The sequence below is a fragment of the Patiria miniata genome, unplaced genomic scaffold (genome assembly GCF_015706575.1).
Source record: "Patiria miniata isolate m_02_andy unplaced genomic scaffold, ASM1570657v1 HiC_scaffold_20, whole genome shotgun sequence".
In the NCBI taxonomy this organism is placed as follows: Eukaryota; Metazoa; Echinodermata; class Asteroidea; order Valvatida; family Asterinidae; genus Patiria; species Patiria miniata.
Window position 1 is genome coordinate 26,178,485 of NW_024037059.1, and position 19,780 is coordinate 26,198,264.

A 19,780-nucleotide genomic window follows, 5' to 3' on the forward strand; every position below is an offset into this window, starting at 1 on the left:
AACAGAACATAAATGTGTTTGGCGCTTAATTCAAGAAAAAGATGTGATTTATAAATGTTTGGATCAGGTTTTGACCATATATGTTGACTGGAAAATCATGTCACAAACATGATGCATTACCTACAGTCGTTGAATCACCTCAGCCAACCATATTGAAAATATTTTGTCCGACTTTCTTAAGAATCGTGTGGCAACTCTTAAAATTCTGTCACGAGTAAAATAGCAATTCATGTACCTCAGACACAAAGCTGTGAGTGTCTAATTGTATCAACCTCAGTTGTACAATAACAGGCTCCACGACAATCCTGATTTACTTGTATAAAAGGTCATTTTCAGTCGCTACGCCACAAGTTACGCCACCTAAAATGATTGCGCAAGTTATGCAATTTATTGCACAAGTCACGGACCTACGCACTATGAGACTTTCGTGAAATGTTGCGCAGCGTGAAATGTTGCACAACTTACGCAATAAAATGTGGCGCAAGCAGAGTTGCGCCATTGCTTAAACTTTCATGAAATCGGCAGCTGATCTTTATTCATTCATTCATAGTTTTACTGCAGCAGAGAAAATAAGAGTTTTTCTCCCTTTGATACGAAGTTTAGCAGGACGATTTCGGTGTCGTCAGAAAATTCTTGCGTTCGATGGCTACTTGGCAGAACTTGTCAAGGGTCAAGCCCATCTGTGTGAGAAGTTGCTGCTGTAAAGTCTGATAACCCGAATTTTTGTACTTGTCATCAGTGAACAACAGCCGCTTCGGTGGGAACATGTGAGAAGTGCGGACTAGGTGTGCACGCACTACTTCACTTGAAGTCCCTGGACAAACTCTGATATAAGCCGTGTCTTGCAAATGTCATATATGGCTTCGTTGGAGTGGACAAATGCATGCTCATTCGTGTTCTTTTTCCTTTGAAAACCTCCTCGAACCACTTGCCGTAAGAAACGACAGTAGGCTGTGTTGATCCTTGTTGTTTGCTGCAAGTTTAGGGACCTCAAGCCTCTAAAAGCCAAAGCTGGATGTGAAAACCGTGGTTTCAAAAACAAGCCAAGTGTGGCGCTACCATGGCTACAAAAATGCACACAAGATTCTGAGTCATGCAGTGTAGTGGCTGGAAATGCCACGTCAATGAAAAGCCCGGCAAATCCGGGGAATTTGGTGAGGAAATTGCATTGAGATTAACTCCTGTAAGATCCTGGCTGGGCCGGGGAACGGATGTCTGGACATATCACACAAGAACCACTACAGAATATAGTGTTAGCTTCTAAGCCACGGTTTAAGTCATGAAGGTTTCTTAGTCGGGCATCTTTTAGACACCTTGTGGGCTACAGTTGATTGTAAGGAAACCTCATAACAAAATAAGAGTTTACACTTTGGGACATCCTTCATTTGAAGACAATTTTATAGAAACCTTTCCCCTTCAACGTTGAATGTAAGCCATATGCCCCCATTTGAAGTTGCAATGCATACAAACTGTGAAGCAGGTGAGGTGAAGCCTAATAGACAAAAAAGTCACATGAAAAAATCCTATATCTGTACTTTGGCTAAAAGAAGAATACACGTACCGGTACATGTACATGTACCTCTTGTAAGCGATTTAACATTCGAGCAATTCCACACTTAATGGGCCCAAAAGGGTGACATTTGAGAAGACCTTTAAGTTTTGATGATAAAAGTACGATCTTGGTTTCTCAATTTTTGCTGTAAACATTGCAAGCTTCAAACAAATATCCTTACTTGCAAAGGATATAACTGGTTTTGTATTTTAGAAAAATATAGTGGATATTGTTTTAAAAAGTGTTACGTACGTAACTAAGGACAGACATTTTAGATAAAGTCACAAAGTAAGCATAACATTTAATGATCCCCTAATTTTGTCTGATTTAAGAAGATGCCTACCCTGGAGGAATGCCATCAGTCAAAACCTAGAAAACTCGGAGTTAATGTGAAGAATTATTTGATACATAATCAGGATTTATACGTACGAACAGACTGGACATTTGTCACAAAATGTCTGTCCCTGTTCGTACTTCATACATAACCCTAATCACATCATAAATTTGAAGCCAGTGTGAAAACTGTTATATTTTTGCTTGATAACAATGTAAATTGGCTTAATAATGTCACTAGTGCCGATTAGAAATGGCATTTGTCCTAAGCACCCTTTTCCTTGCAGAGAGTCTGTCCATGTTACATACATATCACACAGAAAAGATGCCTGTTATTTCCTCCCCCCCCCCCCCCAAACAAAAAGATAACATCTTTTGTCTTGTCTTGTCCTAGTCACTTTCAACTTAGCAAGGTACAGGAAAAAAACCAGAAGAAAATACTAGCTCATCTTTTACGCAATATATGCAACATCCATAAACTTATCTAATTGGTCCATTAGTGTGGAATTGCCCATTTTGATTCTACAACTGCGGTTCAACACATGATGTACAGTCGACCCGCTTTCAAATTTTTAAAGATATTTCAATAAATAAGAATTTGGGTCATCATTCGGACTCTCAATGTTTCAGACTGGTTTCAACATGCAGCAACATTTTTAGGGGCATGTCAGTATTCAAAAAATAATGGCTACGAATACTTTTTTTTCTGAAACATGTGAAAAGGGCAAAGTCACAAATTTTCTTTTGTGAAGGACAAAGCCATTTGAGAAGCCAATGAAGGGTCAGGGAGGTCATCGCCTTGGCAATTTAAAGACCATGACCTCTTTGAAATTCAAGGCTTTAACAGTCAAAGATGAATTTTTGGCTATAAACTGTTCACCAAATGCATAATCAATAAAAATTGAGAAAACTTATTTTTTTCGACGAAGTTCAGTAAAGTTTACAAAAAACATGTGTCAGGTTTAACAGTCTTTCTTTAATATCTCTCAACTTCTCTTGTGAAAAAACAACATACACTGGCACATGTACCGTATAAATTTCCTTTTTTTAATGCATGAAAACTAAGATTTATGTACATAAATTTATGTGGATGGATGGACTTGGGGTTAGTATGGTATTTTATAGCAAATATTGTTACACTGACTTGCTTAAAGTTTGTGTTCATAGATGCTGGTTTTACCAAGAAAAAAATGCTGTTCTTGTAGTCTGTTCCCGGACCCTACTTCAAACAAACAGTCAGCAATATATAGACGTCAGGGAATTGTCAGGTCAGGGAACCTGACTAGCTGGCTTGCACCTGTTCATGGATGTGTATAACCGACTGCAAACACAATGTGGACCAAATACATTTTGCAAATGGAGGGCAGTATTTGAAACAAAGTTAGCTTTCTTTCAATGATGGTCGGCCGACCATCATTGGAAATTGATACAAAAAATTCACTTTTTTTGAAAATGACAGTACAGCAGGTGCCACAATTTCACAGGATGCTTGAGACTATTATTCACCCTTGAAAAGCAAAAAAAAGAAAAAGAAAAAAAAAAGGAAAGAAAAAGAGGCGCGAAGACAAAGTGGTGTAAATTTAATGAGTTGGGGGGGGGCAAAATGTCCCTGCCCCCTCTAAAACTGATAAATTGAGAATGTGTTGAGAAATACAAGCATTTTTTGGCCAAAAAAAAATTTGCCCCCCTCTAGAAAAAATCCTGGCGACAGCCATGAGCTTTGTTTTTTTATGTTTGCGAATGATATTACCTTTAAGCAGCTGCCTGGTAAATTTGAATCATGTTTCATGTCCCTATCACCTTTCGTGTGTATATTAACCAGGGGGGGGGGGTAAAAAGGGCACAACTGCTTGTCACATTAAATTGTCCTTGACAATGGACTGAAGATCACCAATATCTTTGAGATCAACCAACCTGAGGACACACAGTCTGCAGACTTAGTGATAAATGGGCCAAAATATGACCAACACCCTGCGCCGATTGTAAATTAAACTCACTCCTGGGGGTTTCATTATGTGAACCGTGAACATTCTTGAATGGGTAAATGTTGCGAGGCTGTTTTACATGGATTTCGCTGAATCTCTGGTACAAAATTTATACAGCAGCCCCAACTTGAACTTCTAATGAGCTTTGGAAAGTTCACAATTTTAAGTAAATAAGGCTTTGCTCAAATTTTGCACAACTCTTTAAAGAATTTCTAAGATATTTTCATTCTATGATAGGGTTGTGCTTTTACGGGTAATATTGGAACCATGTAACCGTTGCTGTAACAGTTGGGTACTAGTAGAACTGTGATTTATCACAAACATAACGGACCCAGAACTTACATGCAGAACTAGAAGTATCTGGTATTTCTCACTGAAACATTCCATACAGTGTCGCACACCACACCGTAGACGTTCAAATTAAAATGTACATCTCCAATTTACATCATACTTTCCCTATCTTACTTTTTCCTCTTTTTTTCGGCAACTTATCAATAAAAAAGTTGTCTTTCCTTTTCAGAAAGGTTGTGTGCCCCAAAGATTCTTCACTTATGGTAAAAAGTGGGGCCTTGTTCATTGGGGCCTTGTTCTTAAAGATGCATTCCCAATGCTATTTTTGACTTTCGAAAAATAGATTCGCTTTTTCAATTTCTGTGTTCTTAGCAATATAAAAGTTTTTCACTTTTGAATGAGACATCGAACCAAACAAATCCACCCGTGTATTTTCTTCACAAAATTTGCCAGACTGTAATTGGCAATCGCAGATGGGTTCTTTTTACGCAAAATTAAAGCCCTTTTGCAGAGAGTTGCAGACACCCAAACTCAAAATGAAGTAGTTTTCACGTTGATAATTTGTCAGGAGAAACAAATACAGGGGAACGTCGCTATAACGAACATTGAGGGATCCACAGAAATTGTTCGTAATAGCGATCATTCCATATAGCGATTTTAAGCTGCTGGTGCTCCGGTACTCATTTTTCACAGCTTCACCCAGCATGCCCTGGTAGTTACTAAAAGACGACTTTGAACATGTGCCAACTATTGACTTGTGTAATTGCACAGTTTTTGAGCTTACTACCTACAGCAATGGGTGGCTTTCCCTTCTATTCCTTGGGGAAATAACAGCCACTTGTCACTCTTCTGTTGACATTTTTCAACAACAATGTTTGGTACATTTTGTACACAAAAATCAGGAGCCAAGCATGATTTTCAGTAAAGCCGAATGTTCGGTATAGCGGTGTTTGGTATAGCGGCGTTCCACTGTACATATTTTCCACTGTAACCAATTTGAACACATGGTTGCTAAATTTTGATATTCTTTATAGGATTAATTACCTGTGGATCAAGTCTTCCCACTCGTTGATAAAACGGTTCGTCCACAGCCACCTCAACTTTACACTGCTCTCCCTCCCCCGGCGCCTGGAATGCCAGCACGCTCTCATCCAGCAGAGCGGTCCGGCCAATCGCAACCTCCAATGGGCGGTTGACGAGCACCAGCTGGCCAATCACGGCGGCCGTTAGATGGAGAATTATGAGAAGCGTCGGTAGGACGGTTCGTGGGAAGGCGGCCATGTTGGATGTCCCAGCTTCACACTAGCTTGGTGATTGGACTCCAACTGCAGGCGACGCGAGCTGATTGGCTAAGACATGTCAGTGACCAAGCAGAACCTGAGGGTTTGAAAAAGAAATCATCAAAAAAGGATATTTACCAACTTTATTCCTTTTTGGTGGGGGGGGGGGCCGGGTTTGGGGGCAAAAGAAAGGTGTAACTTTACAATGGAACCCTGATTATCCAATGGACATACATGTACATGCAATCAAACCACCGAATTCATACCGAATTCTTTTGCAAATTCTCCAAACTGTACCTTTCAAGATGTAAAAAGGTGTTGGATACAATTTTGGGTCATGCTGAAGTTTAAACTGTTAAACAGTTTTTTTCTCTTCGGAAAATTTTGTTACAAAAAAATATGAATATATTTTTGTGGCATATCATGACATTGTGCAAACTATAGGCCCTACTGATGATGTTGTCACCACACATACAACTTAGACTTCAGCATCACCGCAAATTTTGTAAAACTGCCTTTAAACTAACCAGGCAAATCCAGGAGTTTTATTCAGACTTGCAACTCGTTACAAAACTCTCTATAAACGCCGCACACAGCGCGTCACATTTCATAGCTTTTGCACCTTTTAAAGCCTTGATGTCAGATATCAGCGCTTTTGTGTTTACAGGGCCAGAACTGTCACGCTGCGCTTAACAACTTCGGCAAAAGAACCTTGAAAGCCAGAGATTATCCATTCAGACTTCATCCGGATGAAAAAAAAAAACACTTGCTGACTGAATGGCTTTCATAGTTCCTGTAAATAATCGAACAGAATAATGGAAAACTGGTTTTGTGTTTTTTATTACGCCCCGTACATCTTTAGGAATCAAATGCGCTCTTCTTTCATTGGTCATATTTAACAATTGTTGACTGCTGTGATGTGGAATATGACCTTTTTAACACCCGAGGGGAGCAAGCGCCATTGCCCCCAAGGGAGTTAAAAACAGCATTTGTTGATGCGCTGGAGACGGTGTCATGCCTTGTTTTGCATGATCTGAAAGTTTGGTTTAATTCCACTGGTAGGCCTACACAACAGAGTTATTTAAGATCAAAAGTAGGACATGTTTTTCTTGACACTTATATACATTGTACCTTTTAGCAATGTTTAGTAAAAATAGTAAATGCAGTGCGACTTGCTCTTGGCCAATCAAGATACAGAATCTGTGGAAGAGCTGATATCAAAAAAACGTTCACACCATGTGGGCCGTGCCGGTGCCAGACTCTACAATGGGGGGGGGGGGGGGGGGGGAGGCAAGTGAGGGGCAAAGAAAGAATTTGGGGGCAACATAGAAAAATTATGGGGGGGGGCCTTCATTTGACGCTTGGAGGGTCTGTTCAAAACAGGGTTTCCAGACTTCATCCAATGTAGTAAAATATTGACTTGGAGTCACTCCCTTTTTTTACCTTAATTTTTTTCTCTATTTTGTCTTGTTTTCTTCTTTGGGGGCAAAGGGGGCAAGAAAGACAACTCCCCCCCTAGCGCCGCCCTAGCGCCACCACTGAATGTGGTCCTACAGATAAATCTTTGCCAAAAGGTCGTGATGCTAGCCACATTAGCAACGCTGCAATGGTAGGAAATAGCAATCTGGAACCAGACAGCGGGTTTCATCCAATAACCACAAAAGGAAACTGACAAGGTTGAATTCATGCTCTGGGAATTGCTCATCATAAAATTGATTGAAATAGATGTCAGGTGCAACAGGGACAGGGAAAAAAAGTGGACCACAAATTTATAGCATCACCCAAAGCGACCCCTTAAATGTATGTTTATCTGTTTTCTCAAAAAGAATCTCAGCCACGGAGCTGAAACTTGCACAAAAAATAGTTGCTATGCACCCTATTGAATATTTTGAGCAATTTTGCACAATAACCCAATGGTCCTACAGTATACCTTTAACAAGACACCATTATGCTGTAAAGTCAAGCTCTACTCTCCAGAGACTCCCAGCCCACGTGAAGGACTGTAATTCATTTAAGTTCAATGTCTCCCCATTCCGTTTATAACCCCCATCCCAACCCTCACACATCGACGTAACCTCAAAGGAACCTAGCACGTTCTCTGTAGCCTAGGGACGGCTGGGCTAATGAGACACATTTCCCCCCTGGCCTCCGGGCTTTCCTGTACGCATTACAGCCACTGATTAATCATACCCAAAAGCGGTTTTCTGGATGAGTCTAACATAATACCCCCCCCCCCCCACCCTATGGCTTTGGCCAGACAACCTATTTTTGGGGACTGACTTGTTTTATGCTAGACTTAGGTAACTCATTTTTCAGTGGCTGATCTAGTGGGATGAGGGAGGGGGGAATCATCTTCCTCCCCCCCGAAAGTGACCGAAATGTTCTCAAATAATGCCATTTTTCATTTGGGAGAGTCCTTCCATCCCCCCGGCACATCCCCCCCCCTACCCCCCCCCCCTCCCCCCCCCCCCGGCAGTAACCTCCCTGGGTCCACCCTTGTTTTTGGAATCAACGTTTTATTTTGTAGGCTATTGTCTCGCCTACATGTTTTGAAATCGACAAAGGGCCAACATAAGCAAAACTGGATACCATCTAACGCGGCCAGGCAAGGCATAAATGATAGGCTACTGTTAATACTGCAACAGTGTGTACACAGAATTTCTCTGTCTCACTGACTGAAGACCATAGGAAATCATTAGACTTTAAGTAAATTCATGTTGATATGAATTCAATGTAATATTTATATTCAACATGTTCTAGCGCGAGGACAAATTTCCAAGGCCCAATTGTTACAACACTGGATTTTGATAACTTTACAGCCGTTTCAAACTTTCACAAAGCTAGTTGAGTTCTCCTCTGGAATCCTTATGCCCCTTGTCGAATAGGTACCGGTACGTCCTCACATGTTGTCCCAACATCACCCTGAAAACATCCATCGAGCTAGAAACTGGTCTGAGCGGTCCATGAAAGTGAATGAATGGAAAAGTGTGTGCGAAGCCAATTTCAGATCACACCTCCTCTTCACATGCATAAAATGAGCCATTTTATCAACAACAACCCCCTCTCTCCCCACCCCCCCCCCCCCTACCCCCAAACTTAAAGTGGTCATATTTGGGAGAAAATGACACCTCAGGAATTCTAGTGTGAAATCCTACAGTAATAAACTATCCCCCTTAAAAAAAATAATTCAATTTCCACCATGTATTTTTTAAAAGATCGACACCTTCACGCCTTCACAAACCATCATCTCTATTAAACAACGCTTACGACCAAGGTTTACACAACTTCAAAAGAAATCCTACCACTAGCTCTTTCTGTCTGAAGCTGTAAATTGCCTTCGACTCAAAAGGAGGAGGGAAAACGACTATTAAAACCTGGAGAAGGGGGAAGATACAATAATTTTTGCTCGTTAAATCGCAAAATAGCACTTCAAATTGCCACTTCAAGGTTCACGCCAAGCATTCCTCAAATGAATGGGGGTGTGCAGTCTGCTGGGTTGTTTGTCGCCTACAGTTGAATGATGTGTTACCTAGGGGCAGTAGGGGCTATTACCTGTAATAACCGTCTGGGTGATTGTGCCGTCAACCATGCGCGTAATTGGTCAATGGGCCTTAGAATTCCTTATTGGGGGCCAATCACAGGAGGCTTTCGCTTCGAGGTCAGGAGTTGTACCGCAGAGTCAACAGTTATGCCGTTCAAGTGAACACAGTGAATACACTAACTACAGTACATCAGTTTTGAGTTATTTTATTTAGGATATGTATATATTGATGTTGTAGTCAGGTCCTAACAGCGTGGAGTTAAATACACTTAGTTCCATGCTCACAGATGGAGAATTTAGACATAATTTAAACTTCTCCAACGAGATAAACTAGTAAAACAATCAGTTGGTAGAACAGACTGTTTTGTCATTTGTGCATTTCTTTTCGTTTGAAGTGCACAAAAATACTCAAAATCTAAAGATAGATGCTTTTAAAACAACTAACCTGATGAAGTTTTAGCTCTGTGAATGCTGTACATTTCAAGAAAATTAATTAAACAAAATATTCTGGATCTCGAGTTCGGTTCACAAGTTGCCACGTCATAGTTTGGATTGCCCCTCTTTGTGACACAATCCCAAAATCAGCATTTGTGACATGATTCTCAATCATTCAGCCGATAGTGAAACGATGCCACACACTGATCCGACGAATAATAGCAGCCTCACGCACATGTGCATCGTTTCAACGCTTGCACCCATTTACGGAATCACCCAATTACAAACCAACTACTAACGGAAATTTCCAAAAATGTGTCATTTGACACATCTTTGTAAATGACATTCTTTTATTCTATATTTTTTTCAGAATGACACAGGGAATAATTTCCCAGGAAGTTTAGTCCCCTTAATTACTATCTTTCAACCAAGTATGCTTATCAACAATAATTATGTCGGTTACTTTTTGGATAGCTGCAAATGATGGACTGTAGCTTTAAAGGTACACAGGATCATCTGCAGTTTGTACAATTTCTTTCCTCCACAGAATTGCTCAAAATCCTACCAAGGATGCATAACAACTAAACCGGTTGAAAATTTAGCTTAGTGACCCCTAGACATTTCAGAAAAACAGGCAAAACCTTCAACGTACCCGTCTGTATGCACGTGTGCACAATTGTTGGGGTCACGTAACTGGGTTGGGGTCACTATAGAGCAGGGTTACACATAACAAAACTGTGCCTATTGGCAAACTTTCTTAAACCACCTTCAATGATTGTTTTCTTCCCAATGATACCAACTCAGGCTGAATAATATCACAGGGTATTTCAGCCCTATTGTTACTTTAAATCAGCACCGGTAGACGTTTCCGGGTAATTTGCACATGTTTCTACTTCTAAAAATTTGTTTACATGCCCGTTAAAGGGAAAATACAACATTTGCAAACATCGAAAAATAAAACTACCAAGTTGTTACGAAATACCTTACTAGGATGTTGGTAAATGACATGCTTAAGCATCCTGTAACATTATGGCACCTGGTGTGAAGCCATTTTCAAGAAAATGGTATATTTGTATACATTTCCAACGCTGGTCGGCCGACCACCGTTGGAAAAAACCTAACTATTTTTAAATTACTGCTCCAAATTTACCATTTCTTTTAAGTCTAAATTTTGTTTTGCTAGCTATTGGTTCCATGTTCATGAACGGGTGCAGGCCAGCTAGACTGGTTCCCTTACCTTACAATTTTCCGGTATTTTTGATCCATTTCATCTTTAGTGGAGTCAGGGAACCAGACTACTTGAATAAATTTGTTTTTCTTGGTTTTTCCAGCATTTTCGAACACATGTCAGTGCAACAATATTTGATCTATTATACTAACCCCCCAAATAGTTCATTTCTGAAAATGACAGCAAAAGACAATGATGTACATTCCCTTTAATACAGAAAGAGAAAATTACACATAAAAACTGCTTCTACAGGATAAATCAGCACAATCAGTTTCTTAAAGGTACATAGGATCATTTGCTCCATTTTCTTTCTCTTTTTGATTTATTGGAACTTTTTTTCAACAAAATTGCTCAAAATCTTGGTTAAGATCCATAACATACTAATTAACAAACCTGTTGAGGTTTTAGTTCAGTGGTTACTAGGGCTGTTCCTTTTCGAATAATTTAGTATTCGATTACTCAAAAGGTCTCTCTGTATTTGACTGAAAAATGGATATTCGAAACTGCCAGCTGCAAGCTAATTTGCAAGTGACTTGCTATAGGGGATTTAAAGTTGAAAAACATCTGGTACACTGACTTGCCAGGGGCGGTTCTAGGGGGGGGGGGAGGGGCTGAGGGGGCTCTAGCCAAAAATCAGCCCCAAAATTTTGTCTAGCCCCCCCCCCCAAAAAAAAAAATCCATAAAAAAAAATGCAATAGCAAAATGTAAGAATTTGACATACATGGGAACGGTCTCCCCCTGAATGAGAAGGGTGCATTTGTACACTTTTAGTTAATATAGTGTGCCTGATTGTAGGATTTTATCAGCGCTCCCCATTGACAATATTGGCACGGGACACCAGACCATGCCGGAGCTGGGGTTGCTAGCATAAGGCTTGCCCCGAATCACGTGATATAGTAACACTAACAGTCTCTTTGGTCAGGAGAATGCAAACTTAAAACGTGCAAAGCATTGGATTAAGTCAGCGTTCCAGATTTTTATTCAAATTTAACCTACAAATGGGATTGTGTGCTGCGACACTATAGGTTGCACGAAGAGTATTGCCAATTAAAATTTGTGTGCGACAATTGATAAGGCCAAAAAAAAAAGTCTCCGGTTTCTGGTATGCGTACGCGTCGCCATAGCCATGCACGTCGGCAAAATGAAAGAAAAAAAATTTCAATGTAAGATGATGTCTAAAAACTGCCAAACTCACTGGTTTGACTGGAATCCTGCTGCTGCACAATTTTAACATGTTTTAAGATGGGGTTACGATCAAGTGTAAGCTTTATATGGCCTCTCTGGACTACCACACATTTTGCACTAAATTAGTCAGGCACCATTTGCAGTTATCAGCCGACATTTGAAGAAGAAAAAAGTAAAAAAAAAAAACCCCAAAAAAACGCGTCGCCACACCACTTTTGGGGCAAGCTCCATACCAGAAACCAGAGACTTTTTTGGGGGGCCTAAGGGTTGCATGAGTGTTTTGCAGTCAGTATTTTATAAGGATGTGAACGATGAACCGTCGTTGACCTAAAAAGGTTTACTGTTGACAAAAAAGTTGCACCTGACAATAAAGCGTCGGACCTATGAGGCATCGGACTTATGATACGGCCCCAAATTTCACACAATAATAATCAATCCAGTTCACTCGGCTTCGCCTCGTGAAATGGAAAAGTCCAGATTTTACCTTGCGATAATATTCCTCCCATTCCACGCTGAGGCACTCAATATTTGTATAATAGCCTTTATAACACCTCACCCACAGATTCTGTGTCTTGATTGGCCGAGAGCGAGTCACATGTTACTTTCTAATTTTGCTATCTTTCTGTGCACGGCCAAAAGTACTATACCCGTAGCAACCAAAGTACTATACCATTAGCAACCAAAGTACTATTTCCATGGCGCGGTATTTGTGTGCAAATGGATGCTGGTGTGCGCGTTGCGCGTAGCGCGTATTGTTCCAAAGAGAGCGCGCCGCAGACTTGGGTTCAAACATTTCGTAAAGGGGTAGTTTGGAAGAGAGAAATACATTTTCCACCAATTTTGTATTGACATTGAAGTTTATTTCAACTGTGTTCGGATTTGAATAATTTAAAATATTAAAACCAAGCAGAATCTGTGGGTGAAGTGTTATAAAACAAATATTGAATGCTTTATCTCTCGGTGATCCATGGACCATTCTATTTTCCCTCGGCTTCGCCTCGGGAAAATAGAATGTCCATGGATCACCTCGGGAGGCTAGTTTTAGTACACCACTCGAAGCATTCAATATTTGTATAAATAGCGCCGCGTAGCTAGCGGCGCTATGCGCTGCAGCCACTGCAGGATCTTTGCTGACAATGCTTGACATTTGCCACTCACGCGTAACGACTACATGTACTGCGATTTTACACTAGCCTACAAACACTGACAAAAGTACAATCTAATGACACTTATCTCGTCTGCAGGAAAATTTACAGACAAGACGTGAACAATGAAGCTTTATGTCACCATTGGTCTTCCAAATAATTTGATTTCTTACCTCAATCTCAGTCACGTCAACGTCGGAAAATCTGCATCGACGGTGCCTCAACTCCCAACCTACACCTCTTGCAGGCACTGTATACAGTAAGTTCCGATATCGTCCGCGATGTACCATGGTACGGGACACAAAAAGTACAAACTTACTTTATTAGTATGGAGCGCAAATTCGTCCATAAAAAATTACTTGTGTTTTCCATGGTTTAATATACATTTGGTACACATTGTTGCTGCCCCGGGAATTTATTATCCAGGATCGGAACTTTCTTCCGAAAAGGAAAGGATTAATTCGAAGTTTATTATTATGTTTATTATTAATCGATTCACCTGGATTTCCATCCTTATTAATTACAAGCTGGTTTACCCGATCATAGATCGGGTAGGGCGTAGTGTTGGGGATGAAAATGTGGGGAGTTAAATGTAAATGGGGGATATAGTTGGGGAGACATGCAGTTAAAGAATAGCAATTTCTGTGGTGTGATGTGAGGCAATTTCTGATCACTAAAACCAATTTGAGCAAAAGATCATCTGTGAAAGTTTTGAGTTTTGAGTAATTGAATCAGCTACATGTATTCTGAGCAATAGAATCATTATTGTAGGCTACAGTATTTTTATTCGGGGAAGAAAAAGTGTGGAGGGGAGACCAAACAATGTCCCCCTTCAAAATGTGTGTGTGTGTGGGGGGGGGGGGGGGGGGGGTCCCCTGTCCCCCGTCGATTACGCACATGATAATTATGTACCATGGCAACTGTCTGTAAATGTTGCCGTTGGTCTGTTAAATTGGCTTTTTGTGAGGCAGTCGCATTTGGAAAATGTAGTGAAAAGGTCACTGTAGTACACAGGCGAAGGCTGGTTGTACAGTTTGACAATAAATGATAATGCAATAAAACGTGAAGGTGTCATTTAAAATGAAAATGTTGAGTGTTACCAAAAAATTACAAACGGTCTGAATCATGGAGGAAGGTCATAATTAAGTTTCAGCATTGGACTCTTCAACAAACGTAAACTTGAACTTCTTACAATTTGCGAGACCGTCTGCGATTCAACTTTTATTCAAGTTGGTTCAACCATCTATATATATAAGAGAGAGTTTAACTCGGCCTCCGAGACGATACAACAATGATTCTATTGCTCAAAATACATGTAGCTGATTCAATTAATCCAAAGTCATAACTTTAAAAGATGATCTTTTGCTGGTTTTAGTGGTCAGAAATTGCCTCAGAACACACCACAGAAATTGCTTTCCTATAACTGCATGTCTCCTTAACTATATCCCCATTTACATTTAACTCCCCAAATTTTCATCCCCAACACTACGCCCTACCCGATCTATGATCTGGTAAATCAGCTTGTCTATATATAAGAGCAAGTTTTACTCGGCCTCCGAGAAATGTTTGCTTCTGAAAGGATCCGAGACCGCGGCGATCCTTCGTTGACCCAAAACAGGCCCCCGAAATTATAACACGACACTGAATTATACGTGGCGGGCAGCGAACTCACAACGCTCAGCCTTGGTGGTGGAAGCATGGAGCTGTAAACACATTATTCACAGCACTCTATCACGTCACATGCTTGCGCTTCAAATTGCGAGCACCGTAGACCCAACCTCGTTTCCAGGGTGTGGAGCAGGCTGCAGTACGCGTTGCCATCGACAGTTTTGCATAGCCCGGAAATACTACGCAGTGTAGACTTTCGATTGGTCAGACTGCGGCAAGGCATACTTAATGTGTAGTCCTTCTGGGTATTCGTTGCACTCGGCGCAGGGGCGGCAAGCGAAGCATATGAAAGAATAGGGGCACTTGGTGGCCACGCACCATGGAGAAAAAATATTTTGCCAAGGTCACCCCATACAAACGTTTGGTGAACACTTTTGCCGAACGGCTGAGTAGAACACGTAAACGAAACCCCTATGTTGAAGCCGCTGACCTCGCACAGTCTAGACTCGCAGAAAAGCCAGCACGGGGGGCGGCCAGGCATTCAACGTGAAAGCGCATACGACGGCAAATTCCTGCGCAAAATGCAGTCACGAAAAATCGATGAAACGGATCGCCGGTCCGTACCGGAAAATTAGGACGACACGAAGCGTCCGACCCGGCGGAAGACACCCTCCGCATTTTTCCACGGACGTGGAGCGATTTTGGCGCCGCGGGAGCCCGCGGTCTCGGATCCTTTCAGGAGCAAACATCGTCTCGGGGGCGAGTAAACTTCTCTCTTATATATATAGATTCAATGGCGCACGTGGGGCCAGTCTATAGGGCTAGCTCAATGACGGCCATTTCTGTAGGAGAAGTCCACTTGCGTATTTTACGCATCTAGCCCGCATTGCGCAGTGTTGAAAAGGTTCCAAACACACGCGCTTGTTGCTCGAAATGTGTTCGAAATACGACACAGCTGATGCGCGTTATGCAAGTTGACGCTCAAAATGCTGATGCACATGGATGGTCTGTAGGAAATGACGTCATTTGAACGAGACCTATATTCTCCCATGATTATATCAATGTTCATACGGGGTCACTTAATTGGATCACCAGGAAGAGGCAGGGAGGGGGCGGGGACTCATTTTCTGGAGGGGGAAACTTCATGAGTTTTTAACGATAAGCTCAATATTTTACCCGAAAATATCTGAGCTGGGCCACAAGGGGAAGCCGGGGGTGGGTGGGGTGGGATGGGCTTGCAATACAACCCACCTCCCTCAACAACAACACAACACCCCCCCCCCCCCCTTGCCGGTCATGACATTGATCATATTCAGGGGTTAAGTTTACTTTTTTCTAAATCAATGTTTAATTTTGTCTTTCATGGCTGTCCATACCAATTTTGTGGACCGTGGGATTCAATGAGACCGGATAAAGATGTTACCCGAAATACAACCGCGGCTGGTAATGGCCTTTTGTTTGCCCAAATCACGGGAAGTTGCGGTCGGGCGCTTATGGTCCGCTAGTCTTTTATGAATGCCCGCTAAAATCCTTCGGCAAAGTAAACAGACCGTTGTCCTTGTTTGAGCAACAAATTGGGTTGTTTATTTTGACTGGAGGATGCATGATGGAACTATCAACACAACAGTGATGGCATTTGGTCTACTACCTTAGGGGCGGGGTTGAGCAATTTCTTGGGGGGGGGGAGGTTGCAGGTTGTTCTCCAACTTTGTATCTTCCCCACTACAGAGAAGCCCCCCCCCCCCCCAACACACACAAACAAACAATGTGGTTTTACTATACAACTGAATAACCTTTTTCCCTCATTATTTTGTTCCTATTTCGGGGAAATGTTTCCCAAACATATCCAAAAGGTTGCACCGTACACACAAAACTGAGGACTATAGCTTGGACTGAGTATCTGTTCCTTGCTTTGTGCTATCACAGTTTAACCATTGTTCCAAGCCCTCAGACGTTCTTAAAAGCCAAATTCAAGGGGACAGAGTCGGGTTGGCGTAGCAGTTCTTTCCTCAACTTCCACTGCTGTGCAGGACCAGGGTTCGATTCCCGCCTGGGCCAATATGTGGATTGAGTTTTCAGTCCCTACCAGATTCTGTGGGTTTTCCCAAGAATATTCTTCTGGGGTTTTCCTCCCACGTCTAAAACTGTAATTTCTTCTCATTGTCTTCCCTCCATAGAATTCTTCAGGCTTGCAAGCTACAGTGCCCAGGCCACTTTTGAGGAATCCTTGGTTTCAAAACCAGAAATAATTAATAAACAAAATACTTTTTTAAAGCCTTGCGAATAAATACAATATTGACAACACAATAATTATTGCTGAAAACATTTATCAATCTTTTATTTTCATAATTTGAAAATTAAATATATCACTTTGCCTTTACTTCAAGTGAGTTGTACAATTGGGTGCTGTACTTAGGCTACATTATATTTGCACAACCCGACTGCCCTATCCAAAGAGGCTATAACGGTGACGGCTTATTTCCATTTTCTTCACAATTTTGTGTTTGTGTGTGTGAGAAAGAGATCAGCCATTACCAGCACAATGGAAAGGGCAGTGGGTTTGGCACAAAGGCTATGGAGCTAACATTCAGAAACTATGCTAGGGCTGTGCATTTCCGAATAGTTTAGTATTCGATTATTCCGGCTTGATTGATCGAATATTAAAATATTCGATTTTTAAAACGGACAGATCAATTCAAACTTAGCATAAACTGGCTGCCGATCCAGATTTGCGTGCACCTGCATTCTGTCGAAAATATTAAAAATTTAAAAGTACAGGTAGCAGAAAGGCTGATGTTTGCCCGATTTTAAAGAAATTTGAGCTCATATTCCTCACGGAAGCTCTGAAATCATGCCCGAAAGTGGTTTTTAAACAAAAGTGTGGCATTTGACAAACAGTAGAACCAAGAAATGTGTCTTTTATCATGTCCTCGAGCCGCTCACGTCTTTTTGAATATTTGAATTGAAAAAAAAAAGTCATACGGATATTCAGATGATGATCGAATACTTGAGTATTCGGATATGCGGCACAGCCCTAAGATATATGCCCTATATTTTATGCTACTTCTGGACTTTTGGAGCCGTTTGAAATTTAACAGCTGAATGAAAAGTGTTTTCAGAGAAAATGTCACCAATAAGTCAAGTTAGGTACAGAGTAAATTTACTCTTCTTTTTTTGATAGCTCAATATAAAAAAAACCCAATATTTTCTAATTTCAGAAATTAACCAAAAATTCTATAATTAAGTACGCTGCAGTGAGGATTTGTGATTTATTATTTGTGTGTACTTGAATTTTTGTGTTTTAACATGAACATTATTTTGTGAAAAAAATTGACCTTGCGCTTTGAACAACCACGAACCCATAGACAATGGAAAAAGTGAAACAAAAATGCTAAAACATAATCTTAACATAACACAGAGTATTTATAATTACAGTAACAGGGATAGAATACATATATGGTGATGTTGAAGTCGTGTCCATCACAAGTCCATCACAAGTCCAGTCACAAGTGTTTTCACAAGTCCAGTCACAAGTAAAGAGGATGCACAATGACAAAGGAATGCTTTTTGGTCACAGATGGTCTGAATATCTTGTGACTTCAGGCTGGATTACTTGTAAGGACTTGTGAGGACCTGTGATGGACTTGTGATAGACTCGGGAGGATTTGTGATGGACTTGTGAGGACATGTGATGGACTGGAGAGGACTTGTGATGAACTTGTGATGAACTTGTGAGGACTTGTGAGGGACTTGTGATACTTGTAAGGATTTGTGATGGACTTGTGAGGACTTGTGAGGACTTGTGATACTCGTGAGGATTTCTGATTGACTTGTGAGGACTTGTTAAAGACTTGTGAGAAGTTGTGATTGACTTGTGAGGACTTGTTATATAGACTTGTGAGGAGTTGTGATTGACCTGTCAGGACTTGTGAGGACTGGTGACAGACTTGTGAAGACTTGTGAAGAGCTTGCGAGGACTTGTGATGGACTGGTGAGGACATGTGATGGACTTTTGAGGATTTGTGAGGACTTGTGATGAACTTGTGAGGACTTGTGATGGACTGGTGAGGACTGGTGAGGACTTGTGAGGACATGTGATGGACTTGTGAGGACCTGTGAGGACTTGTGATGAACTTGTGAGGACTATGGGGGAATTGTGAAGACTTTTGATGGACTTGTGAAGACTTGTGATGGACTTGTGAGGACTCGACTGCAACACTGATACAAAGTTATATAAAATTGGAGTTTCAAGGTATTCGAAAAGTTGACTATTTCTGTGAAAGCCTAAAAACCTGCAAATCTAATTTGGGGTCCTGTTCTAAGAAAAAAAATTGTTAATTCAGATTAAAAATGTCTGGTGGGTTGAACTCGTTTAATACCTGTCTCAATACTGCCATCGACATTACCAATTTAGTTAATTTACACAGAGGAATTTTATGCATGAATGAATTGAAGTAACTTTACCGTAAAACTGAATAGACCAACTTTAGAATGAAAGTTGCGGTTGTTTTCAAACGCCGAAAAGCAGGAGTTATCATTTAGGAACACTTAGGATGAATAAAAAATTTCTCTCAAAAATGTATCTTGTTGAGTATATACACAGAAAAAACGGTGCTGTGGCCACTTGCCCTATGTCACAGCCTTTCTTAAATTCTCTTGTTGGCTCAAATATAAGCTGAATATTATGTACACTTTTCAGAACAAGTACATCTGGTCATGGGAGAAGATTGCATAATTTTTTTTTCAAATAATACATAACTGACAACATTTGTCAAACAAAAAAATAGTATCACAGTTTCATGGGATTTTTGTTTTAATTACATATATGACAAAGATACTTTTGACAGTGAATTGCAGATTTTCACGGAAAACTGGTCGAGAAATGAATTCTTTATGAACAATAGGCAGGACAAATAGAACTTTTTAAAAACTTAAGTTTGACAAATTTCAAAAGGTGTCAAGTTTAAATTTGTACAATTGCATGATTTGTGGCCTCGTTTATTTGTCTGTGCAGTTGTCGTAACGACCAGATGTTATCCTATATTTACTGTGACTTAAATTACTCTAGCACGGTGATTGGTACTTTAATGCGAACAACGCATGCAGTGTGTGTCTCTATCAGAACAATATCATTTGGAAAAACTAAATTACCATAGAATGCTCACCACTTCTTCACTCTTGAATAATAGTGTGATT

The 19,780-nt window shown here is 40.7% G+C and overlaps 1 protein-coding gene across 1 annotated transcript in view; it reads right to left on the reverse strand.

Moving 5' to 3' along the window:
- Window positions 1–13,246, reverse strand: part of LOC119728344 (FRAS1-related extracellular matrix protein 1-like) — a 34,420-nt gene extending 21,174 nt beyond the window's left edge. The window contains exons 1-2 of the mRNA XM_038200547.1: window positions 13,150–13,246; window positions 5,206–5,538 (exon numbers count right to left, since the gene is read on the reverse strand). Coding sequence (XP_038056475.1) covers window positions 5,206–5,442 — 237 coding nt within the window. The 5' untranslated portion in view covers window positions 5,443–5,538; window positions 13,150–13,246. The remainder of the gene's footprint in view (window positions 1–5,205; window positions 5,539–13,149) is intronic.
- Between the last annotated feature and the right edge of the window lie 6,534 nt (window positions 13,247–19,780).